The sequence below is a fragment of the Podarcis gaigeae genome, assembly GCF_964106915.1.
Source record: "Podarcis gaigeae genome assembly, chromosome: 3".
Lineage (NCBI taxonomy): Eukaryota > Metazoa > Chordata > Lepidosauria > Squamata > Lacertidae > Podarcis > Podarcis gaigeae.
Genome location: NC_139680.1, coordinates 25,774,460 through 25,801,951, shown reverse-complemented (window position 1 = coordinate 25,801,951; position 27,492 = coordinate 25,774,460). Strand labels below are relative to the sequence as shown.

Here is a 27,492-nt window from a genome sequence, read left to right as displayed (position 1 = left end):
TGAATCCTACTGCTTCCTTTTGATCTGTATTCCTTTACACTGAGAGCAAGAATGAGTGTGGTCAGGCAAGCTGCCCAGTTTGGGTTATGTTTTAGTTGCATTCTGGGAGACTTGGCTCAGTCTGTTGCTTAACTCACAAATATATGGAGCAGAGTAATGGTTTGTGGGGACGATCACGTCTTCTTAAAATAAGGGACCAAAGATGATTTGTGAGATCAGATTAAAGCGAAGAAAGAAGAGTACGCTTTATATCTTTTCAAATCTCTTTGCAATTTGTTTCACGTTTTTGTCTCAGTAAGCCCTGGAATGTGTGAATTCTCAGGCTCTACAGCTAGAAACTGTAAGTAAGCTGAAAAAGAAATTTATTGATGGCAGCATCAAGAGTGACCTCAGAAGATAAATGAATTTTCACAATAGACTGCAGGATCCAAGTTTATTCAGCCCTCTAAAATTATTCATGTTTAAATATTCCAATGTGGCAATGCCATTCTTGCTAGAAGGTAGCAGACAAAACTTAAAAACCATAGGCACCTTGGCAGACCGGTGCTTTCAAATTCCATTTCCCCTGTATACAGGACAATTGTTCTTCTCCTAATAGCTCATATCCTTGGTGGCATGAGTAGGTAACAGTGAGTTTCCCTGCCTCTGAACAATGGACAAAGTCACCATGTTCCACTCTTGTTGGGAAACCACAATTCAACTCTAGAAGCAAAAACACAACATTTTTTAAAAATATACATAATACATTAGTGTACATCAGTCAAAACTGCATATACTGTTTTTGTTAAGATAAATTTGTACTAAAATGCTGATAAATTTTCATGTGAATTAAAACACAAATTGCTGCAAAACTAAATTTAAGTGTGGAAAAACGAGCAACTCGGGGAACTGAAATTACTAATCTTGAGTCAAGATATTCTATGACCGCTCTTGGTCAGCAATTATGGGAGCTGGACCCCGCTGTAGGACGGGGTAGAAATAATAAGATTACTATCATTATAAGTCCAGCCACATTTGGAGAGCTGCAGCTTTTCTATCCCTGTTCAAAGGCCTCAGATGATGAATGCAGAGTCTGGGCTATTGTACCCTCTCATACCCTTTCATTCCTTTTGCCAAATGCAAAGGAATGAAACACAGCTTTGCCTGGTAGCAAGAAGATACTCAGACCATTTCATCCCAGCTGTCAAAACCTCCAGCATTCTCCTCATTTCTAAACATTCCAAATATTTGACAAAAGAGAGGATATTAATTTTTAGAATTACCTGGGTGAAACGTTTCCTGCCAAGCTCCTAAATGAACACTGGGTATATTTTCACAAGACTCAAAATCTTTAGGAAATTTCCCAAGTATGAAGGCATCAAGGGGCACTTCAGTGAGACCAGTGTTATCACAGATTAATCTGGATAAGGAATATTTTCTGAGTTCTTGCCTTTGATCTTCAGTGAAAACATTGTCGTTTTCCCACCAAAATCTATGTAGAAACAAGACCAAAAATATTGCAGGACAGGAGTGTAGGCCACAGTGTATTATGTTCCACCAGTTGGCCCCACCTAGATATCAGACTTCTGAAACATTTGGCAATCCTGTATCAAAGTTTGTTTTTTACCAAATCCAGTTTAATAAATATCCTTTTCAGGTATTCTAATCCCCTGTGTGATTAGAATTGCATGAGGGACAGCAAAGACAAGCGTGTTAGCTGCCATCCTCAAATTTGCTCATCAAATTTACAGATGACATTGAAATGGGAGAGGCAAATAATGCTACAGAAGAACAGAAGAAAGAATCAGGATTCAAGATGACCTTAACAGATTGGAGATCTGAGCCACAGGAATTTCAATACGGACAAATGTAAGGTTCTACACTTAGGCAGAAAAAACCAGCGGCATAAATATAAGATGGGGGGGACACCTTTCTAGTAGCTTTCTAGTAGTACACATGACAAGGATCTAGGGGTCTTAGTAGACCACAAGCTTATCATGAGTCAGCAGTGTGATGCAGCATCATAAAAAGCTAATGCTATTCTAGGATGCATCAACAGAAATATAGTGTCCCAATCAAGGAAAGTAATAGTCCCGTTCTATTCTGCCTTGGTCAGACCACACCTGGAGTACTGTGTCCATTTCTGGGCACTACAATTTAAGAAGGATATTGACAAGCTGGAATGTGTGCAGAGGAGGGAGACCAAAATGATAAAGGGTCTGGAAACCAAGCCTTGTGAGGAACAGTTGAGGGAATTGGGTATGTTTGGCCTGGAAAAGCAGAGACAGAGAACAGCTAATAATGCCTAAGCAGGGCTAATGGAAGGAACAATACAAGTAAACTTACCGATCACCATCTCTCAATGCTTTCATTTGTTTTCCAATTATGCATGCAAACAGTGGACCTGTTCTGGCATCTGGAAGCATGCTTTCTACTATGCCCGCTAGCCACAAATCTATGTTGTCAGGGTTTTTGTACAGTCCCATGATTTTTTCCACTGTCTTCCTGTTCTGTATCGCTTTTGCCAGGTCGCTTTCCGTCCTTAGCCTCGGCAGGTCACAGAATTCTCGCCAGTCGTTGTAGCCTACAAATATGGCATTCGTAGAACGAATCAAACAAGGTTTCCCAGCGGGAGCCCTGACAGCTTCCTGTGAGAGCTCTGCCCAGTTCCTAAAGTGCTTGATGCAAGCCTACCTGCAGTGATACTCTTGGACCTGGAATCCCTTCACTCTGATCTGAAATATGCGAGGCATGATCCTTAGAGGTGAATGGGGACAGTGTGGAGGAATGGTTAGAGTTCATACCTGGGAAGGTGTACCTGGGAACCATGAACCCTGTGGGGTGACTTTGGGCCATAGCCATTGCCTCTCAGCCTGACCTACCTCAAAGGGTTGTTGTGAAGATAAACTGGAGCGGGGGGGGGGGGAGAAGTGTTTATGACACCTTGAGCTCTTTGGGGGAAACAAGAAATGTAATAGCAAATAATAAAATAAATTATTACTAGTGGTCTGCTGGCCTCCTGAAAAATGTATTTGTCACATTAATATCCCACCCATCTTTTCAGGGTGCTTATCAAATGCAATCTTCATAACAACTTTGTAAGTAGACCAGGTTGAGAGACAATGATTTGTTGCAGGCGGGGGTGAGGGAAATCATGAAATGTGCTTATTATTTATTATTATTAATACCCCACCCATCTGACTGGGTTTCTGCAGCCACTCTGGACAGCTTACAGAACATACATTTAAACATCAGACATTTAAAATTTCCCATTACAGGGGGCTGCCTTCAGGTGTATTCTAAAAGTCAGATAGTTGTTTATTTCCTTGACATCTGATGGGAGGGTGTTCTACTACCAAGAAGGCCATTAATGGCTGAGTGGGGATTTGAGACAGGTCTCCCAAAGCCAAGTCCAGTGCCCTATCCACACAGCCACACCAGACTGGTGTCTTGCTTCAAATTAAGCTTTGAGGCAGTAAGTGGATGCTTTATATAGGGTGTATTTTATGCTTGAACCAGTACAACATTATGATATACCAGCATTGCGTACAAGTGATTCTGGTACCATAGGAAAATATAATAAGACAAATGTAGATACAGGTTGTAATTCTTGAGTACTGGGATTTGTACTAAATCTGCTTTGGTGTTATTCAATCCAATGCACAAACTAGTCAATAGATCTGTTCTAGCTCTTTTCTGGAATGGGTGGCTGATGATGAGAAGCTCGCTGTGGACCATTTGTGCCTGTTTTAAGGACTAAATGTAGCCTGGCTTGAAGTGGGAGAACAGGCTGTGTTCTCCTAATTAAGATAACAACGTATACCATGTTAATAACATAACATACATAATTTGTAAGGAGGTGTGGAAACTGCTGATAAAGACAAACTGAAGTTGTAGATCAAAATGTTCTTAAAGGCTTTAACTAAGCAGGAAAGAGTGTGCGAAAGTAAAACTATGCTCAGCTGCTATTAAAATGAAATAAACAACCATAGTGCACTGATTGCTAATACAATAATATTACATTCTAGTAAATTCATTGGGTTGTATCCAATGGTGCCTTAGAGGACGCACTTCCATTTCTAGAAGTCAGGCCACCTAATTTTGGCTGACAACCCCAACCATTTACTGTAGCCCTCTGCACCACATCCCATTCTGTTCCAGAGAGTCCCAGACCCCTCAAGAACAGCTGGTGGGGTGGTTAAGAAGGTAAGAGGGATCAACAAAATCGGGGCTTTGCTTTGCACACACAGATGTCTCTTCTATTAATCTGGCTAGGCCTCCCACTTTGGCTAGTGAGGCTGTTTTGAACAATCCACACCCACCTGCTCTACACCTGATATCATATATGATGGGTGGGGCTTGGCCAAAAGGGGCTTTGCAGGGACCTCAAATCAACACTGCCTGCAAAACCCTATTGCTCAGTGCTATAATATGTTATGGGACGCGGGTGGCACTGTGGGTAAAACCTCAGCGCCTAGGACTTGCCGATCGCATGGTCGGCTGTTCGAATCCCCGCGGCGGGGTGAGCTCCCGTTGTTCGGTCCCAGCTCCTGCCCACCTAGCGGTTCGAAAGCACCCTTAAGTGCAAGTAGATAAATAGGTACCGCTGTATAGCGGGAAGGTAAATGGTGTTTCCGTGTGCTGCTCTGGTGCCGGTTCGCCGGAGCAGCTTCGTCACGCTGGCCACGTGACCCGGAAGTGTCTGCGGACAGCGCTGGCTCCCGGCCTCTAGAGTGAGATGAGCGCACAACCCTAGAGTCTGTCAAGACTGGCCTGTATGGGCAGGGGTACCTTTACCTTTCCTATAATATGTTACAAGTCACCTAGAGGCTTTGGCACAGGCAACACACAAATCCTGCTGCTGCTACTACTACGACAAGATGTATTTTTAAAGAACGCAGTATACCTGGGAGTCCATGATCACGTCCCCGCTGTAAATCTAATGATGCTAAATCCAAAGAGCCATTATGAGACAACACCAATAGCTTCTTGGTTAGCTCCTCATTCAGCAGCTGATCCTGTACCTGCAGTTTTGCAGCAGTTGCCAAAGTTCCTCTTAGCAGGGGATCCAAGCCACCTAAGAGTACAAAGAGAAGGTTACAAAGAGAAGGTAGGAGAGGGGAAGAGGCGAGCCACTCGATCACCTCTGCTGAAAGACCAACAGCTTTTGGGTTCCTGCTGCCCTTGAAATATTTCCACCCCAGCTGGTTGTTACAAAACCTCTGTCAAAAATCTACCTCCCTCCCAGTCCATTTTTGTGTGTGCGTCACGTATTTTAGATTGCAGGCCTCAGAGCAAGGACTGTCTTATCACTGACATTTGAAAGTGTCTGTCTTATCATGGGCATTTTGGAGTGAGAAACAGGATAAAAATGCTTTAAATAAATGTATGCAGCCACAAATCCAGCACTGTCTTAAGATAAGTGCAAAAGTCATAGGACCCTTCACTAACTATGAATTGTGCTTTAACAGCTTTGCATGCATTTTTCTTCTAGTTTAAATAACGACAAAAAACCAAGCAACAAGGATTTAAAGATATTAACATCTTCCACTGAGTATTGTTAGGCAAATAATGGCAATATTATTTTCATTATTTTTCTTTATCAAATGTATAAATAAGCTAACTATAATTCTCTAGAGAAAGACAAGTACTATTTATAACATTTTTTTGAACTTGAATTTTTTATTAAAGTTTTCAGGTTTTCATTTCCACATTAACATCTTTTATTATACCCATACATTCAATGACTTTCCTCCTTCCCCTTCCAAGGTTCTTTTAATTTACCCATAATTCCTGCATATTCTTGTATATCCATCTAAATCGGTTTTCTCCAACCTCATTTTACACCCTTATAGATATATAATACTGTTGAAGTTACCTTAATACTGCCAGCGTTTTCAACTATGTACAATTTTTAATGGGTTGCAGCCAATTAAGCCCTACTCAGAGTAGATCCATTGGACTGAATGGACAAGTTAGATGTGATTGGTAATTAAAGTCCAGCAGTAGGTTTACTTTGATCTTGATTTGATTGGATGCAGTCATATGGAAACTTGTTATTAAGATAGGGCTGCAACCTTATCATATTTATCTGGGAGTAAGACTCATTTAATAAGGCTTATTTCTGACCAGATATACATAGTATTGTGCTGTAAAGCTAATAACAACAACAGGGCTCCAAGGGGACTTCTGGCGATTCCCTCATGGAGGAAGTTACAGGGAATCAGGCAGAAGGCCTTCTTGGTAGTTGTGCCCGCCCTGTGGAACACCCTCCCACCAGATGTCAGAGTCAAACTATTTTATGACCTTTTGTAGACTTCTGAAGGCAACCCTGTTTTGAGAAGCTTTTAATGTTTGATGTTTTGCTCCTTTATATTTTGTTGAAAGCTGCCCAAAGAGGCTGGGGAAACCGAGTCAGATGTGTGGGGTACAGTAATTATAATTATTAAAACAGTAAGGCTACACAAACCTTTCACTCTTCTCCCTTGTCCCCCCAAGCTGTAATTCATTCCACACAGATAAAATAACTGAATATTTCAATTTATTTTGGTTTTTTTATATGACTTTGGAAATGCTAGTCAAGAAGAGAAAAACACCTCAGCACTTGCTCTTCATGGTCTGTTTAACAGTCTGAACAATGATGAAATCAAGACAAAATCTCCCTGTTTTACAAGTTGCTAATAACTTTGCAGTAATGCAAGAAGATGTGATAGTATTAAACAAAGTACCTTCTTTAATAAGTCTCCACGGGGTAAAAAAAGCTTCGTGCAATTGAAGATTAGGAAGATTTGGATCATTCTGATACTGTACGTCGAGTCTCTTTATGACTGGATGAATTGCAGCATGGCCAAAGCGAAAAGCTGCCGTAGTAAATACATTGGATACTGAAGGATTAATTGTGGGAACATAGCCTTTGTAAGCACCAATGTATTGGTTAAAAGCATCTGGTCCAATGATTTTTGGTATGTAGTCTCTTAGGGTAATAATCTGGGGGGGGGGGGGAATAAGGGAAACCAGAATATTTCAGTTAATAACAATGTTGTAGGAAGCCTATCGTGTGTTTGAACAAGACAAAGCCTTGCCAGATGTTAGTCTGGACTCCTTAGACATAGGGACATTCACTAGCAACAAGAGCCAAAGTCATATTTATGTAAGCTAGGTGCCAAATAGCTCTTTAAACCAGGGTTATAATCACCAAAATGGAATGCCTAGATGCCATTTTGGGGCCAGACAGCTCAAAAGTTGTATTTTTCAGTACGACTTTTTGGTTCCTGAAATTCATTTTGATTGTGCAGATAAAACATAATGGATAGAATTCTACAGGATGTGTGGCTGGTGTGTGAAAACAGCCAAGATCTAAGGATTCCCAGGCATGCACCAGATGGTGGAGACATCAGGCGTCATCCTGGCACCCGGGCATCTTCACATGGTCACAAGTGGCCGATAGCCAGTGCAAAATCCGCCTGGCGAGTTTCGAACACTGATTGAAGATGGGGGGGGGCATTAATATCAGTGCCCCTTCCCTACCATGGAGAATTGTGGGAGTGGTTTCCCCAGATCAAGATTAGTTCAGCTGGAACTTTTCTAATAGGACGGGAAATTAAGCCACAGCCAACCTGGACCGGAGGTGTTCAGTATTCTCAAAATGTTAAGGGTGTTTCACTGCATTCTTTACTAATATTGTCTCCATGCTGCTGGATCACCCAACAAAGATATAACTGTCTTTCTATGTTGTTATAGCCTGCTAGCTGACATTAAACAGAAAGTGTTCTATTATTGACCTAATGGCTCATCAGACTAACCTTTTGCAATGACCTTTATATAACGATATCTGAATCCACCTCTCTGTGTAGGCTAAGAGCTTAAGGCTGCAATCCCACATACACTGACCTGAGAGTAAGCTACCTTGAACTTAATGGGACTTGCTTTTGGATACACCTGTTTAGGATTCTGCAGCAAGGGAACTGTTTGTGCCATTTGAAAGTGACAAGGGAAAGATGCAAACTTTTGAAGCTGCCTAACAAAGCCCTTAGGGACGTGGGTGGCGCTGTGGGTTAAGCCACAGAGCCTAGGACTTGCCGATCAGAAGGTTGGCGGTTCAGATCCCCACGACGGGGTGAGCTCCCATTGCTCGGTCCCTGCTCCTGCCATCCTAGCAGTTCGAAAGCATGCCAAAGTGCAAATAGATAAATAGGTACCGCTCCGGAGGGAAGGTAAACAGTGTTTCCGTGCGCTGCTCTGTTTCGCCAGAAGCGGCTTAGTCATGCTGGCCACATGACCCGGAAGCTGTATGCTGGCTCCCTCGGCCAATAAAGCGAGATGAGCGCTGCAACCCCAGAGTTGGCCATGACTGGACCTAATGGTCAGGGGTCCCTTTACCTTTAACAAAGCTCTTGGGGAAACATGTCTGTTCCTCTGGGTGGCGATGGTACTGTGGGAGGAGAGGTGACTACTTATGAGGCCTCCAGAATGAATTAAGTTCTTAACCCGAGGTACCAGTGTATTATGAAAATATGAAAACTCTGTACAGTACAGTGGTACCTTGGGTTAAGAAATTAATTTGTTCTGGAGGTCCGTTCTTAACCTGAAACTGTTCTTAACCTGAGACACCTCTTTAGCTAATGGGGCCTCCCGCTGTCGCCGTGCCGCTGGAGCATGATTTCTGTTCTCATCCTGAAGCAAAGCTCTTAACCTGAGGTACTATTTCTGGGTTAGTGGGGTCTGTAACCTGAAGCATCTGTAACCCAAGGTACCACTGTACTCTAACCTCACAAAAAAATTGAAAAGGAACAGGGCCTTTTAAAATCAGAGAAAAGGGCAACCAAATCAACCAATAGGTTGGGCTCTAATAAGGAAAGCTTACATTTGGGACTGGGGGGGGGGAGTATGGAAAGTGGGAGCACGAGAGAGGTGTAGAAAAAGTGGATTGGATGCTGCTTCTCTTTTGACGTTTCCACCTCTCTCTCAATTTTGCTTTCTCTCCCCTGCTTGGCAATGAGGCTGAGAAAAAGATTCTATTTCCTAATTGTTCTGAGGGGATTTTGGGATGGAGGGATGGCAGTACATGTGACGTTGGGGCTTAACTCTTTCTAGCTTCCACTCCCTTGAAAACCACCCTCACTGGCACACAAATTAGGCCTAATTGTGTGTGTGTGGGGGGGGTTCACATGAGCTCCCCCCCTAACCCTAATTGCCATTGGAGGGTGATTTTCAGAATGACAGTATGCAGGAAGGGAAGGGGTCACTCCCCCCAAAACTGCGGCTTCCTGGAAAATCGCCTTCTGTGCAGCAGTTAGGCTTAGGAAAACAGGCCCCAAAAATGTGACTAGATGTTTCTCTCCCCCAACACAACCCAACTCCTACTCTGTAGCTTAATTGCTGTGCAGGGCCAAGGGATACTCATGCTTTAGGCAGATCTATGGGCCTATTTGTTCATAGGAATCTTCTTTCCTGTATGTAACACTATCCATGTCTTAAAGACTATTTGGTCACAAAATCCATTTGATAGGTCTAAATGGGTCTATCAGCAGACAATTCATAGTTATCTTCAAAAAAACAACAACCCAAAAACCATACAGTTTGTTATAGAAATGCTGATAAGTGTTCCCCTGGCAAATTCTTTTGATAATGTAATAGGCTTATTGAAGCATATAGAAAAAAGCTTATAAGAAACACTGATCAAAAGAGAGGAAATGATACATTGCGATGGAAAATATGAAAACTGCATTGCAGATTTAAGATTACATTGGATTTAATAAAGCATAATGGGATGAATATGAAGTATAGAGAACTAATAAAATACATGATAGGTTTGATATAATATGCAATAAACTGAATGGACAAATGCACCCAGTGCTTTGATACAGTGCATATTGAAAAATTCAGGCAGGGATAACGTAGTTTCATCAGATAATGTGTTTCACTCTTTTTTGGGGGAGGGGGAGGGGGATTATTTTAACACCAAAAAGGCAAGTTCAGACAAACTACAAAAAGATGTGGCTCTTTCCAAGCCCTCGGTGTTCGCTCCAGAGCAGTTAAGCTCGGCTTCCTTGCCTCATTACTTTAGCTTCAGTCATGCTCTTTGCAAATTAACAGTGCTCAAACAGCAAAGCCTGAAATATGATAGATTATTGAGAGGCTGCCCATTGGATTGTAAGGTTCAACTTTCCTACACAATGCCTGCCAGATCATTAGTCCTGCTGGAAGGTAGGAGCATAGATGTCACAGAGACTCATTTGTGGAGGGCAATCAAACACATTGTTGCTGGTGCTGTTGCTATGATGCATTCTGTTTCCCAGCAATATTTCGAATGCATTGAAATTTCCCCAGCAGTCCTATGGTTTTTGACAGCCAATGTGCACCCTCAGTTGTGTACCTTCATTTCTGATCTATCAGATGCCACCTGAAGCAGCTCACTTCACCCTGATCCATGGCAGGATCACCCCTCATGATCTCATGTTGTCCTAGTGCTTATGGAAATGCTAATATCCTACTACATTTGGTATAAATTCATTCCAAATGTTATCGTATTTATCCATACAGAGCCTGCGCCTGTAAGCAGCCTCTTCATAAATTGCCAATGATGTCAGTCCATTGATTGAAGGGTATTGTATCTTTATTTTTCCAATTCCTCTTGGCCATTAGGGCACAGAAAAATCCATTTCCGTTGTCCTGTTGATAATTTCCATACTGCAGGTATATAGTTCAATAAAATATTCTCTGCCTAAAGATTTAACTTTTTCTGCAAGTTTTGAAAGAAAGTGTTGGACTGTGTTAAGTAAAGAACAAGATACAAAAATTATGTGTTTCACAGTGGCATTGTCCTTGCCACATCACCAACACTGAGCTGTCTTAGCTAACTCTTTTTTTATACAACCGTAAAGGGGTCCAATAAACTCTAAATATTATTTGCTGTTGTATTGGTCTTAAATTGAATGACACCTTAGGTATTGAAGCCAATACAGTGGTACCTCGGGTTACATACGCTTCAGGTTACAGACTCCGCTAACCCAGAAATAGTACCTCGGGTTAAGAACTTTGCTTCAGGATGAGAACAGAAATCGTGCTCTGGGGGCACGGCGGCAGCAGTAGGCCCCATTAGCTAAAGTGGTGCTTCAGGTTAAGAACAGTTTCAGGTTAAGAATGGACCTCCGGAACGTATTAAGTACTTAACCCAAGGTACCACTGTACAGTTTCCCACTGTCTGGGTAATAACGAACTTGTCAAAAACTTAACGGGGGGGGGGGGGGAATGTTTGCCATTATTTTAAGTTGCTGGTGCAGGCTACAATCCACCCCCACCCCACCGTTTTGCTGGGTTGGAGCCCAGGAGCCCCTCCACTTGCTTTCAGCAGCTCAGCCAGGATACCCTTGCCCACCACCAATGGATTGATGCCTGCATCACTCTTCTGCCCGCAGCATGTACAAGTGGAAGGAAGGCTTACACTGGTATCCACATTGGGAAAACCAAGCAGACAGTCCTGAAATGAGGCATTCTAAGGTGGGGCAGGGCTGAACCAGCCTGGGATCCACTAGATCCTGAGCAGCTCTCACAGTTGGCGCTGGCCTGATCCAAGCCTGGCCGCAGTGTAATCTGAGGCTTGTACCCATCTTCCTGCCCCCGCCCCTTACACCACTGCCACGAGTGCCCTTGGCAGCAGCGGGTTTAGATTGCAGTCCTACTTGCAAATAGTACATGGGCACGTTCTCCTTCCAGGAGCTCATCAATGATATTTAATTAATTGGTAATATTTAACACTTATGAATTGTATCTAACTGGAGTAGCAATTGGTTCCATCCCCAGGCTGTTGTCCCATCAGAAACCCTGGTAATCTGCTGCTATTTTAAAAGCAGGATTCAAACTAATTAGAGCGAAATGACCTGCCTTCAATTCTGGACACCTTCCGTATCCCACATATAATAACTTTCTGCAGCTTGAAATAAGGCTTCAAATACTGATGGGGTAATCACTATCATATATGGCACCAGTTGCTCCTAGCGTGGCAGGAAATTGAACAACTGGATGCAACACTAGCATGATCTGACTGTCCCTTTAAATTAGATGTCTGCTTTTCAACACGAGATCCCTAAAGTGCAGAGCTTCCCGCACTGGGCACAATTTAAGACTGTGCCTTACTACCAAAGGGAAAGAAAAGGACACATCCGTATTCGGCCAGCCTTTGTTGCGAGAAATGGTCTGTATTGTGCAGTGGAGACATTCAGTCCAGCTAAGAAAAATAAAATAAAACACACAACTTTCACCTTAACAATATAGCTTTGTGACCTGAATTGAGCAGATCCACTGAAAAGAAGGCAAAAGGAATAGAAATTGAAAGTCTGCAAGCAGCCAGCCCTCCTCTTCAGGGGCATCATCGGTGGAAGTGCCTTGGAAGTTAAATATGTCTGAGCAGGAAGAGCAAACAGAGGACTGGTTTAGAGTTTTTTTTTTTTTAAAAAAAGAATTAAATGAGATACGAGAATGAAGCTAAGATTGCATCTGCAGCAGATGTCTTTCCTGATGGAAATGTGTAAACTAAGTTTGAGCTCCATGCAGCAAAAACGGAGTGCCAGAACATCGGCATCAGTGCAGTCCTCAAGAGCTCAATGCAGATACAGGAAACCCCAAGCCCAAGAGGATGCCATTGTGGTTAGTGAACAGAGGCAAGGAAGCTTTTAGAGGCAAGGCGGCTTCCTTCAGGAACTGGAAGCCTTGCCCAAATGAGAATAAAATGGAACACAAAAGAAATGCAAGCAAACAATAAGGTTACTGCCTAAAGTCTGGGACACAGAGTGGGGAGACCTGGATTCACATCCTTTCTGTGATTCTTTAGAGGTGCTTTAGCAGTGAATGCCTTGCACTGGTAGCGGGCTGGACTCAATGACCTTTGAGTTCCCTTCGAGCTCTGTGATTCACTTTTCTGATTTAGAACTAGGTTGCCTGTCTTAAGAGCATGGGGAGTGTCTAACTGGGTGTGACACAGAGATCCGGGCACTTGCTATCTTTCCATTTTTATGTCCCCATATAGAAAAATACAGTGTTGTCTTCATAAAGTATTTTTTTTTATGTGTGGGTGTATGGATGTAAAAAAACCAATAGTGCGGTATAAATCCTTGCTAATGATATTTTCCCAGAGGAAAAAATTATTTTCAATTGCCTTTGTTCTCAGAGCATTTAAATCTTTCTTTAAAAAGTCTACAAAGTTCACTGTTAAAGCTTTGACTTTCCAGTTTTGCATATTTTTGTTGTTTAGTCGTGTCCGACTCTTCGTGACCCCATGGACCAGAGCATGCCGGGCACTCCTGTCTTCCACTGCCTCCCACAGTTTGGTCAAACTCATGCTGGTAGCTTTGAGAACACTGTCCAACCATCTCGTCCTCTGTCGTCCCCTTCTCCTTGGGCCCTCCATCTTTCCCAACATCAGGGTCTTTTCCAGGGAGTCTTCTCTTCTCATGAGGTGGCCAAAGTATTGGAGCCTTAGCTTCAGGATCTGTCATTCAAGTGAGCACTCAGGGCTGATTTCCTTAAGAATGGATAGGTTGGATCTTCTTGCAGTCCATGGGACTCTCAAGAGTCTCCTCCAGCACCATAATTCAAAAGCATCAATTCTTCGGCGATCAGCCTTCTTTATGGTTTATCTCTCACTTCCATACATCACTACTGGGAAAACCATAGCTTTAACTATATGGACCTTTGTCGGCAAGGTGATGTCTCTGCTTTTAAAGATGCTGTCTAGGTTTGTCATTGCTATTCTCCCAAGAAGCAGGCGTATTAGTGTACCAAACAAAACAAGGGCTTTCCTTTTCCTCGCCCTTTTGCTGTATCTGCTCTCTCTTTCTCAGCCTCCTGCAATATTTTTTCCCCAAGGTTATAGCTGCTCGGAAAGAACTCTTGGAGCGTAAACGCATGGGCAACCTCAACTGTGGAGGCTGCTGACGCTCTAAGTATATAGAGTTGCATATAGAGTTGGCATGTGTGTCCCTGAACTGACTAAATCCACTCCAAATCATTTCTAATGTGCCACAGGCTGATCTCATTAATCTCTGATACTTAGACAGATGATGAGTAGCCCAGAGTCATACACAGAAAATGCCTTTTGGAAATTATTTCGTCTGAGGGCAGAACGTGTCTGATTCCAAGACACTAACATTTGAGTGCCCAGAAGCCTAGTGTGCATTGGGTTTCTTCTTTTTCTTTCCAGATTTGTTCACTGCTAACTAGTGCCAAAAAGCCATTCTGAGCCTTTCAAGGCAATTATTTTAAAGCAAACAGCACATTTAAGACAGAGGGACTTGCACAGTGCATGCGAGGAAGCTATAAGGAAGACTAATGTTCAGGGTCGTTAAGAGATTTTTATTTAAGATTAAATGAAGTGTGCAATCTTTTTGTATCCTAATTAGAATTCTCACATAGAAATGTGAACAGCTTCATAAAGAGCATAACTTAGACGGTCTGATGCCCAGCTCCAAATGAGAGATGCAGGAATAACTTTTGCTATATATTTTATTGCCATTAGGTAGCATATTTCTCTTCACAAAGGCAACTATAGTCCAGTTGCCCAAAGTCAAAATCTGCTTTTGGGAACATGAATCGGGCTGCCAGAAGGCCTAACCACGTATTCTGATCTTGGACTCAGCTATACAGCAGCAAATAAAACGTTTTAAGTGTGTTGTGAAGTGCATTATACAAGTTTGACACTAGATGGCGATGGTGAGCTATGGCAAATTCAATATATTTTTCAAAACGTGTTTTTTTTAAAAAAAAGAATTTCACAATGTTTTTCATTGTTTTCCTGTATATCATTGTAAGATTGAAGGAACATTCCTCCTCCTGTTGCAACACTATATCTTCTCCCACTGTCCTCCATTTGTTGGGGTGCAGAACTTCTGCACTGCAGATCCTTTTCTGCTTGTGGAGGATACCTGTGTCATTTACAGCCCAGTTTAGCCTGCATAGTGTGGAGGACTCCATGAGTGGTGGTGACAGTGAAATGACAGACGGGGCAGGTTTTGTGGGCACACCCTGCTCTTCTGAACACATGAACAGGACTACTGTGTGATGAACTCACCTTTGCTGAGTATGAGCAGTTTCTCAGAATGGCAGGTATATGCACCTGATCAGTGTTGCATGCTGTTATTGGATCAGTAGGCAGACCACTGAACTTCTCGCCTTAGACATAGGAAGCTAATAGAATATTTATCCTTTCTCTCTCTCTATGGTAGAGTTTTCAAGTGATCAGTTATTTCTTGAGAAGAAAAAACAAAGCCTAGCATGCATATATATATATATATATATATATATATATATATGCATGCTAGACTTTGTTTTTTCTTCTTCTCAAGAAATAACTGATCACTTGAAAGCTCTACCAGGCTGCTATGTGTGGGTTTGCTTTTATTGATCAATCTGTCCATGTGCCCAGGATGAACAAGTCCTTGTCTATCGATGCCCCAAAATAAGCTGATACGATTTCTGAGGTGGAAGCACGAATACTGCTTGGAATTACAGGTGCACAGTCACATGCTCCAATGATCCTCTGTGTAGAAAAACCATCTCTACAAATAGAAAACCTTGCTTTCTGATCTGCAAATGAACTTTTCACACTTGAGGTCACATAAAAAACCTCTTCCCTGAAGTGGCACAGTCTTCGCTATCACTTTAAGATTCAACTGCCTCATTTTAGTGCATGTGTAAGCCAGGCCTGAGCATTACTCACTACAGTTGTACCTTGGAAGTCGAACAGAATCCATTCCGGACGTCCATTTGACTTCCAAAATGTTCAGAAACCAAAGTGTGGCTTCTGATTGGCTGCAGGAAGCTCCTGAAGCCAATCAGAAGCTGCGGAAGCCCCATCGGATGTTCAGCTTCCAAAAGAACATCCGAAAACTGGAACACTCACTTCTGGGTTTCCATCGTTCGGGAGCCAAGGCAATTGAGATCCAAGGTATGACTGTATAGGTTTTGTATAAGAGGTAGGGCAGCTACTTGTACATTGCCCCCAAATGGAAAGTACATTATTAGAAGAGGACAAAATATTAATCAGATTTGCATAAGATTTGCACAGGCTAATTTAGATGTATCGGTGCAAATTTAGAAACAATTATTACGATTTAAATAGAAACACAATCCACCCAAAAATAGTGAAAAAGATTGTGGCCAGGTGACCTATATCCAGTCCACTGTCTAGATGCAAAATGTAGATCATCAACTTCAAGGCCCTGTAAATGCAAGAAACCAACTGGATTCCACCCATGTTCTGTAAGTTACTCATGCTCCAGGCTAGCGTTGCCATATTCCAAGAAGTAAAATTCCAGACACAAAAGTTGTTCAGCTTTATTGGGGGAAATGAAACTTTCCCCTTGTTGAGCAACCCTACTCCAGGCTCATGTAAGCAGCTGGAAAGAGAAATAGGATTCCTTCACAAAGCAGCATATGTATGTATGTGTAATCTACCCTTATAATTTTTCATCTTGCTTCATGTGTTAAAGGGCGTTAGAGGCAAAGCGTTTGTGCACTGTAAATCTCTAATCTCTTTTAAGGAGTGCAGTTACATGCCTACAAAATGCAGTTTTGCAAACTATGCCCCCAAACGACTGTAAGGTAGAACTATAAAGTGGAACTATAAAGAGAAGTTATTCAGGATAAAACGCACAGGGCAGCAGAACTTGCCAGAAAAGAATGAGAGAAAATTGAAAGCATAGACTTAAGAGATGAAACAAGCTAAGTACTCTCCACCCCTCTTCAAATAGTTGGAAACTCTGTAGACAAGGAGAATAAAGCTCATGGACGATATGCCTGCTAGACATAATAAAGGTAAAGGGACCCCTGACCATTAGGTCCAGTCGTGGCCGACTCTGGGGTTGCGGTGCTCATCTCGCTTTATTGGCTTGCAGATAGAGAGGGCACAGTGATGGGATTGATGCCTACTGGTTCAAACCCATGTCAACACTTCTTTTGTGCATAGGCTCAGTGCTTTGGAGCCCTGAAAAGAGCAGTTGATAGGCATGGCCCAACTTGCATCTTCAACTGAACAAGGGCAGGAACCGTGGGTGCAATCCTCACCCCCTCCCATGTTTATTTACGCAAACACACTTTGTTATTTGTATAGCGTCAGAATCAAAAAGTATGACGCGCAACGACATGCAGGTAAATGTCAGCTTACCTGATGCAGCGCGCCAACGATTTTGCGGGCCTCTTGATAGATAGTTTCAGGACTCCAGTGAGGGTTGACTTTCTTCAGTGCTTTTGCCAGGCGGTTGTGCTCTCGCAACCAAAGTGTATGCATAGCTGCCAGTGAAGGGACTTCACTAGCTCGACTGTCTCCTGCCATGAAGCATTCAATCCTTTCTTTCTTGTCCGCCTTGGGGTCTTGGGCGCAAAGGGAAGGCACCTGGGCCACAAAAGGAAGGTATTCGCGGCCATTGTCAAAATATCGTGTATTTATTCTCAGGAGGCCCTCTTCGCTTGTCAGGTTCCTCAGTTTGTTCTCTGTTGCAGGCGTGCTGCCATAAACAGTCGATGCGTCAAGGAAGGAGGTGAGGCTATTAATCTGTTGCCTTGGATTTAAGACAGAGAGGTTTCCTATGAGAAATCCTTGGTGACCAGTGGCACATGCAGGGGATGAGCGGTAAAATGGCAGGCAGCTCAGGCTCGTAGAGAACGTATCATTGGCAAAAACCTGTGTATTAGGTAAAATACCTTTCGTTAGGGAACATACTGCACAACTATGACACAACTCTTGCTGATGCACATGTGGCTGAACTCTTAGGGCTGCTTCTTATGGTGTATTGTGCACACAGTGGATTAGATCTCTGAGTGGAAGGCCTCTTTCATTTTCATGACACATCAGTTGAAATATACTCGGTTTCATGCTCTTTATTCAGCTCATAGTGGTGAAGAGGAATGAATGTTTCCCCAAAATATCTGCTTTATATACATTATTTACACAATGGGCTGCACGTGATTGGCTAATTCCGGGATTCTCCTGTAGGCCAATCAGGTTGTGGATTAACTTCCACCTGGAGCTGGATTGGGTGGCTCCTGCAGACCAATCAGACTGCTGAATTGTTCTAGGACCAATCAGACTGCTGCATTCTGAATCCTATTGTTCTAGGACCAATCAGACTGCTGCCTTTTGGATCCTATTCAACTCACTACATAACATCAGTTGTCAAGGGAACAGGGGCATGTGCACAAATCACACCCTTCCCCTTGCACTTGGCATAAAGCAGTTTAATGCCCTTATTTAGAAAGGACAAATCCTTTTTGTTGTTACTGTTAAACAGTTGGGCTCTATAGGCAAATTAAAGGAATATATTGATATATATTTTTGCTGTTTTGCTGGTCTGATTGTGTTCCATTTTACAGTTCCAGGTCTTTATTTGAAATTTATTCAGTGGAAAATCTGCAGTTTCAGTTTAGGCATCAATTAATACCCCATCAATACATAATCACTCAAAGTGCCCCCAAGTTTTAATGGATACAGATATCATTTGCAGTTTCACAACATATGGGCTCTGTTTTTAAAAACTGTTTTTTGGTGGGGTGAGGGGGAAGAGTTAAAATATGAGAATATATAGGGTGTTGGTCTTGTAAATACATGTATTACTCATGTGAATGACAAAGTGGTTAAATTGGGATAAGGCGACTCTTCAAGTAAACCGTTCCTAAGCTGCTAAGGGCTTCATAGTAACACTTTGAATTTGGCCCAATGGTAAATTGACAGCCAGTGTCGATCTCTGAGCAGAGGTGCACTATGCTGACACCAGTCTCAGCTACCACCAAGGCTACCTAGGTCTCCAGAGACGAAGCTGGAACCAGAAGGCAGATTGCATTCCTGCTCCTTTAGAGGAAGTGCAATTCTGTCCAGGGCAAGCAATTGGCCAATATCTCAGATATTTGTAAGAATGACGGGAGGTTTTCAGTAGCCCACCAGAATAAAGGTATGTATGTGCATGTGTACGTGCAGTATTTGAAAATGAAAGATGCACAAAATCCACATACAGTGGTACCTCGCAAGACGAATGCCTCGTAAGACGAAAAACTCGCAAGACGAAAGAGTTTTTTTAGTTGCTTCGCAAGACGAATTTCCCTATGGGCTTGCTTCGCAAGACGAAAACGTCTTGCAAGTTTGCTTCCTTTTTCTTAAAACCGTTAATACCTATGGGAATCCGTGCTTCGCAAGACAAAAAATTCGCAAGACGAAAAAACTCACAGAACGAATTACTTTCGTCTTGCGAGGTACCACTGTACATGTTTTTTTACCTGACATACCTACAAGAAAATACGACTTAGAAATGTGTTTCTCTCCCTGGCCAGACAAAATGAGGGTCAGCTGGCTTAGCAGATGCTGGAAAAGAGAGAATGAAAGCAAGGTGTTGGTGTACACATGGCCGTCCTACAACCCCTAAGCTAACCTGGTGCCCTCAGCTGCAGGGAAGGTTGATGTTCTGCTGCTGGTGTTGAAGTAGACTTCTGTGCACAGAATGGGAGATGATGGAACTCCATCTTATCCTTTGCCTACAAAGGAATCAAATCGTCGTTGGGAGGCCCTGTTGCCCCTACCCATTTTTTCTGAAGTTTAGCAACACATCACCTAATGTAATGAAGCATGACAAGGCAGGATAAGAAAAATGGGTCGTTCCCTCATGGGGCAGTCCTCAGTGAGAACTCTCAGTTGTGAATTTCAAAAGATAACCAAACTTTGGAAAGAGGACACATTTTCTCTGCCATTATGTACGATTGTTAAGGAAGGGCTGGTACTTTTCAATACAGTTTGCTAAAATAACCCCTCAAGGGAAACCTCTGCAGTGCTTTGATAAAGAAAAAAAGCACCAGCTTTGTAGAGATTGCTGACCTAATCCACCTTTTCTTCTGTTTGCTGTTGAGAGTAGTTCTTTTTTTAAAAAGCATATACTCCAGAAATCAAGATAAGCTCTATAAACCCCTATATTAATCTTGCAGGTATCATATATTACATTATAAATGCATCAAATCTGTTCCATGTTCAAGGTGCTATTAACAAACAAAAAGGGGATTTTTAAATTTGTGTTAATGCAGGTGGAGAAAAACCAGACTGAATGGGGGAAATGCCAGGCACACAGAGAGGAAATCTGGGATTTAAATGAGATGATGAGGGCTGAAGCATACTTGTAATGGAGCTTTAAAATCTGTGGCTTAATGACATTTCCCCCCCACATTATTCAATAGGCCATGTTGGTATTTTTTTTTCTAAAATAGCACTGAAAACTCATTACTGTGGGGAATGCTATCAAGGAGGCTATTATGTTAAATACTTGCTTATCTTCTAAGCTGATTAAAACTTGTTTGATTAATAAATGCTCCCACTTCTTTGCTCATTAGTTTAGTGGAAACAGTTCCAAGGAGTGATCCTTTATTTTGACAATGAATATTTCTCTGGTTAATCGTGGCCTTTATTGCCTCTGTTGTGTAATCAAGTGTTTTCTTTGCTTGATGTTCCCCTGATGCAGTGTTTGCCTCCTTTATTAATTTGGTCGTTTAGATGCGTCTTATTTTCCCTTTCAATTGAAGGGAAGGAATTTTTAGGATCCAATGGACCTCCATTCCCCCAGCTGAAAATAAGCCTAAACCCAGGTAACTCCCATTGCTCATATCCACCCCTCTTTCATTCTTCTCTTCCTTTCCCAATTTAAACTGTAAATTCCTCAGAGCCAGAGCACCATGTGAATCTATGGCAACACTGTTCCTACTATTGCTTGGTATGACTATATTGGATCCTATATTCTTTTGAAATGCTCTTTGTGAAGTAGAATCTGAATAAATTCACTAGGCATTTAATTACCTAGTGAACTAAGGTGAAAAGTTTCTTGCAACACACCAAGTGGCAACAGGGGGCGGGGTAGGAATCTGTCAGTTTTTGTTTCTCCCCATTTCTCGTTTCCCCATTCTTAAGTTCTCTACATTTTTAAAGTTACACCTCCCCACCTTCTCACTATATAGAAGGGTCTGGTGACTTCTGTTTCAGTGTATCTGAAGAAGTGTGCATGCACACGAAAGCTCATACCAAGAACTAACTTAGTTGGTCTTTAAGGTGCTACTGGAAGGAATTTTTTTTGTTTTTACATTTTTAAAAGTCCTCTTGAAAGCTCACCAGCATTTTTGTGTGGATTTCTCCTAATATACATACTTCTGTATGCAATTTTTCCTCAAATACACATTTCTGCAAAGCAATTTCCCCTCATGCAATTCATTTTGTATGTTATTACCCCTTCATTTACATATTTTAATGTATTTGTTTATGTCCTTACTATGTTCCTTTTTAAGTGACATCAAACATGCCTCATGTCTTCTTGTTCATGCAACCGATAATTCTTACTGTAGTGTATTTACATGAAGCCATTTCCTTTGCACAGTACCATGCCAGAAGGAAAGTTCAGCTTGTCTGTTACCAGGGGAAAATATAGGAGCATAATTTTGTACCTGAAAGTTTTCCCTTCTGTGGTTCATTGCAGTTCTTTGGGCAAATTGGGTTAGAGATGGTGCATTGGAGCCAAAACATAGGTGCCTTCTTCTCCCCACCCTCAATGATCCTGACCCAAATAAGCCCCTCCCTTAGACACTTCTTTTTTTCTAGAAAAGAAAAATAGTTGCGTGTCGAGGTCCCCAAGACACCCCCCAATAAAACACAAGTGACACATTATTTTTGTTTTAGGTTTTTGGCATAATTTTGGCCACTACTTTATTAAATTACAAGCAATGTGAGTGGTTGCTTAGGCATTAGTTGTGACTATCTGACCCCGCATGGGGATAGTCTGACTTCACACACCTGCGAAGTCAGAAAAGGGTAAAACACCCGGGGAGAGAGACGGGACTGGGAACCATGCCTCACCTCTCCCCAAATGCTCCCAGGGGCTCTTGTGTGGCCCTAGCCCCTTGACAGGGTTCGGACAAAAGCATGGGGAGCCCCTGGGTTCCTTTAATGGAAAACCCTTGCAGCAGCAGCACTTTTGGAGGGGCAGGCACAACCAAATCCATACCCCTCCACCAACCACTTCCCAAACCAATGTCTAACTGCAACCTTACAAGTTGTGACGATTTGCTACGCAGTAGGCAAAAACCAAATGGCACCAGCCAATCAGCCAAATGGACAAAATTCCTACCAGGCCCCCGCCCCAAAGCAGACGACCCCATGACAGGCATAGCAAGGTCAAGCAAACAGCCTAAAATAGGGAGGGAGGGCGGGTGATCCGATGCAGCCAGCGAAAAGAGGAAGCTCAACGCTGTGTGCAGGGCATTTAAAGACTAGGGCTGTCAATCAAAAAATGGCAACATATAATACTCCCCAGCAACAGCCTGTCCTCTGCTAATGGTGGCCAAACTCTTTCCCGCCCAGCAACAGCAGGGTGTCTTGCTAGCCCCTACCACAACACGTGCTCTCCATGAAGGAGAACACGCTTTGTGGCATTCCAATCACAGAACCACTGTGAAACATCATCCTACATAGACCCCAAATCCTATGTGATCTGTAAGAGTAACACCAATGCTTGCAACAATCGTATGTGCTCTTTTATAATACCTTATAATACCTAGGAGACATCATCAATGCTCCAAAAAATGTGCTCTGAGAAATCACAGGACGAAAATGAACTAGGCTCCTTCTTAGACGTTCACCTCATTTCCCAGCGCTAACTCAGAAGAAAAGCTCTGCCGGATAAGATTAAATGAATTTAAAGACTTCGATGCACATGGAAAGGAGTATCAGGCTGTATTTTCAACCTGCATACCTTCATCTGAATACCTGAACAGAGCCCCAATACATATGCGGGGCTCTGTCCACACAACTGTCATTGAGAACACAAAGTTACCAATTGTGTAGACCGGAGATGGGCAATCTGTGGCCCTCCAGATGTTGCTGGACTTCTAACTCATCCCTGTCAGGGGCTGATGGGAGTTGGAGCCTGACAATATGTGGAAGGGTACAGGTTCCTCATCCTGGGCAAGTACTGCTGTATGCAAGAGGACCTTTGCAGACACTCACATGATCTATGGATCCTAGGGCAGTACCTTGCCTAAACTAGTGACCTTCTAGGTGCCTTCTGCCTCCTCCTTTGGCAGGAAGATAACAACCCACCTCGGTTATTTGATGAAGTCTATCAATAAAGAAATACTTCTAGAACAGGATTCTAGCTCTGCTAAAAAGTACCCACCTGACCTTAGCTTTTCACATTGAAGAGTTAGAGAGCAGATCCTCTGCTTAAAATTAGAGGCAGTATATTCACAGGATGTTTCATCCTGAATCATTAGAAGAAAATATTTTCAGCTATTTAATTGTATTTATCACCAAGGCTATTTTAAATAAAATATAATTACGACGCTGACTTTTTTTTTATTAATTACTGCAGAGGCCATCAAATAGCTACCAGCTATTAAAATCTCTCTTTGAATTGTAATTATCATACTCAAGAGGGTCCTTCTATTTTGAGAAAAGAAATCCGTTGCTCAGAGGGATGTTTCTTATTCTCAATCCTTAAGAAAGGAACGTAAATAAATCGAGGTTGAAAAACAAACCCTAAAACACAAATTGTTCAAAGGGGCAGATAATCCATTTAATTGCATTGGGCACATTTAATAGAACTGGCTAGTTTCTTGTGATTTGAATCATATGTTTTAATGCTTTCAAATAAATAGATAGATAGATAGATAGATAGATAGATAGATAGATAGATAGCATATTTGTTAATAAGGTAAGTTGCCTTGGGACAGTTGCAGCTTTGAAAAGTGGCTTAGGTCACATCCACACCAAACATTTAAAGCAGTCTTGTGCCAATTTAACAGTCATAAGTTTCTCCAAATCAGGCATCCCCAAACTCGGCCATCCAGATGTTTTTGGGACTACAACCCCCATCATCCCTTGCTAACAGAACCTGGAGGGCCGAGTTTGGGGGTGTCTGAACTAGATGACGCTGAACTAGATAACTAGATAACTAGATAACCCTTCCAACTCTCCAATTCTATGCTTCTATTGTTCTATGAACATCCATCCATCAGATGTGGTGACAATTTATTTATTTGTTTATAACAGAATCCTTGGAACTGTTGTTTAACCCTCATAGAGCTACAATTCCCAGCACCCTTAACAAACTATAGTTCCTGGGATTACTTGGAGCAGGCATCCCCAAACAAGGCCTTCCAGTTGTTTTGGGACTACAGTTCCCATCATCCCTGACCACTGGTCCTGTTAGCTAGGGATGATGGGAGTTGTAGTCCCAAAACATCTGGAGGGCTGAGTTTGGGGATGCCTGATCTAGTCCAATCACCTGTATTGCAGGAATCTCAACTAGATCACACATGACAGATGACCATTTGTATGTTTGCCGTCTGCTGTCCTTAATTCTGTGGCTCTTCATCCTCAGAGCTCATCTCCTCTGTCCTGAAAACGTAGTTCAAATCCACCAGCTCCTTCCTCAAGCAATGTCCCATCATGCTTTGCTCAGATGAGTGCCTGATGTAGCATTGGATCAGCTTTCAGGTTCAGAGGAGAGAGAGAAAACTGCTTCTGCCTGCTTGTTCACTCTCATTATCATATCAAAAACCTTCCCCCTTGAGGATTTTTGCAAGACACAAAGGGGCCAGCGTGGGGCTCATTTCCCTCCCAAGAACTGGAGAGTTGGAACGGAGGTCAAAGGTCATCCAACTCCCTGCACAGCACAGAAAAGCCACTACAACATCATCCCTGATAGGTGGCTATCTAACTTCTGCTTAAAAACTTCCCACAAAGAAGAGTCCACCACCTTCCAGGACAGTCCCTTCCACTTTGAAACACCTTGTAACCATCAATAAGTTATTTGCATCTTAACTGGGACTGCATTAAAAAATCCATCTTTTAATTATTGTACCAAATGTCTTTCAGGACACTAGCAAAAACTAGCTTGACCTAAGATACAAAGGATTCTTGTGAACGTCCTGTGGCACAATTGCTCCACAAAGTTTCATACACTTTCCATACACTTTCCATTGCAATAGGTTCATCTAACTTTCTCTGCCTCTGTTTTAGAAGCTGTGTTTCGTATTAAAAGCAGCCAGAATTTGCAGTCAATATTATTATGCCGACGGCAGTCACAATACACAACTGAGAATGGTCACGTGCATTTCGACCCCCCCCCACCCGACAGGATAGCACACTGCCTATGAAGGAGACAAAAACATCTCCCAAAATGTTTTAGAAAAATCTTTGTTAGCTATGCTAGCTTTGGTGTCAAGTCTTCCTTGTGCAAAGTAGGGGGCATGTAAGCTATAGATATATGACCACCAGCAACAGCTTTTGTAATTTTCTTGCACAGTACAGTTGCTACATTTTACACAGCGGAAGCCCAAACCCATCAGACTTCGTATGAGCCTATTTAAATGGACAGTAATTTTGTAATACTCAATCTCACAACATATTGAAGGTAGGAGAATAATCCATGCAGCGATTCCTTAAATGAGTGATATTCATGTGTGTGCTACCTGCTTCTTCCCACAAAGAAGAGTCCATCGCCTTCTAGGACAGTCCGTTCCACTTTGAAACACCTTATAACCATCAATAAGTTATTTCCATCTTTACTGGGACTGCATTTAAAAATCCATCTTTGGATTTTTGAAAGCTGTGCTTTGAAAGGAATCCATGCAGCTATTTCTTAAATGAGTGATATTCATTTATGTACTACCTGCTTTGAAAGGAATGGGACAACCTATATGTGCAGGAGAGCCTTATATGCATGGGGGAAATAATTTATAGTTTATGGTGCAATTAGACGTGATATTTTTTTTAAAAAATCAACAACACCTTAATGTACAGTGGTACCTCAGGTTAAGTACTTAATTCGTTCCAGAGGTCCGTTCTTAACCTGAAACTGTTCTTAACCTGAAGCACCACTTTAGCTAATGGGGCCTCCTGCTGCTGCTGCGCTGCCGGAGCACAATTTCTGTTCTCATCCTGAAGCAAAGTTCTTAACCTGAGGTACTATTTCTGGGTTAGCAGAGTCTGTAACCCGAAGTGTATGTAACCTGAAGCGTATTTAACCCAAGGGACCACTGTAGTATAATAATAATAATAATAATAATAATAATAATAATAATAATAATAATCTGGCATAGAGTCCTCCCTAAGCCATCTGGCATAGTAAAGTTTTTTACCAGCAATAAACATTCTCACTATGATTACAAAAAAGTTTAAAAATTGGAAAGGGGAAACAACAGTAGATTCTCAAAATGCATAGGCAATCAAAGTTTCCAGGCAATTTTAAAACCTAAGATGAAAGGAAGAAAGACAAATATCAGGAGGGCGAGGGTGCCACACCTGACACCAGCAGAGGCACCATCAATCGCTGACTGACATCCCTGTGGAAGGAACCTCAAACAGTGAGTTTTGCCTGACTGCAAAGAGCCCTCAGGGTGAGCTTCCAGGAGCGAGTCTTGTGTATTACTGTAGCCAACTATAACCTAGGAATTTTTCCCCCCATCTGTTTTAAATAAATGTTTGTTTGCTACTTTTTGAAGGGTGAAAAGGGCAACACTTTGGTTTGGAAGAATGCCCATTTTCCAGCTCTATAATTTCACATTGTCCACTGATGGGGGAAACAAGTACAAAACAAAACAATCTTTAGATATTCTGAAACTGTACCGTTAACAGGATGCAGTTCTGTAGCTCATTTCCCAAGTGGAGCGCTTGACGTGGTACTTTCATCTGCCAAAATGTGTGCTATAGAAGAGCATGATGATATTCCACAGGAAGGAGTAAGTCCAGGATAATAAAAAAATATCTCTCTATGGAGCCCTCTTATTTGAAGAAGCAGCAAAACAAAACCTAGCCAGGATAGCTCTTTCCTTGACAATTCTTATTCTGCAAAATACCCTCGGTGGCATTTCAAAAACATGGCCAAAGAAGCACATTACAAATAAGTACTTATTTACCAATTTGCAAGAAGCTTGCCAGATAACATCACCTTAATTCCACAAACGCCTTTAGCTCAATCAAATGAATGAAACAAAGATCTAGATCAGAAATGTCAGAGTAACTCCAAGAGTGAGAGTTTGCATTTTTGCCTGGTCCATCCCTGCTGGCACAGTGAAACCTAGGTCTGAGCAAAATGTTCTTAAGAAGAATTCAGTTTCAAATAAAAGTAAACTAAACAAACTAAATGGCTCAGTCCATAAGGCTACAGCTCAAGTCATCCCTGACCACTTGCCATAGGAAGGAGGACCTCATACTGACCACCATTACATCATGTTCTTTGCTTCTTCAACAGTTAATTCCAGTTCATATGAACATAAGAAGACACCTGCTGGATCAGGCCAAAGGCCCATTAGTTTAAAATCCTGTTCTCACCATGGCCAACCAGATGCTTACGAGAGAAGAACCCCCAAGCAGGACCCGACTTGTGATTCCCAGATGGTACATAGTTGCTATTGAAAGCCTCCTTGAATTTGTCTAATCCTCTTTCAAAGCCTCTTTGAATTTGTCTAGTGGCCATCACCTCCTCTTGTGGAAGCAAATTC

The 27,492-nt window shown here is 42.2% G+C and overlaps 1 protein-coding gene across 6 annotated transcripts in view; it reads right to left on the bottom strand.

Annotated features, from left to right (window-relative positions):
- Nucleotides 1-27,492, bottom strand: part of TPO (thyroid peroxidase) — a 550,495-nt gene that overhangs the window by 23,957 nt on the left and 499,046 nt on the right. For all 6 annotated transcript variants that reach the window (XM_083730134.1, XM_083730132.1, XM_083730133.1 and 3 more), the window contains exons 8-13: nucleotides 17,138-17,653; nucleotides 6,708-6,966; nucleotides 4,886-5,056; nucleotides 2,326-2,563; nucleotides 1,263-1,471; nucleotides 532-702 (exon numbers count right to left, since the gene is read on the bottom strand). In XM_083730134.1, coding sequence (XP_083586260.1) covers nucleotides 532-702; nucleotides 1,263-1,471; nucleotides 2,326-2,563; nucleotides 4,886-5,056; nucleotides 6,708-6,966; nucleotides 17,138-17,653 — 1,564 coding nt within the window. The remainder of the gene's footprint in view (nucleotides 1-531; nucleotides 703-1,262; nucleotides 1,472-2,325; nucleotides 2,564-4,885; nucleotides 5,057-6,707; nucleotides 6,967-17,137; nucleotides 17,654-27,492) is intronic.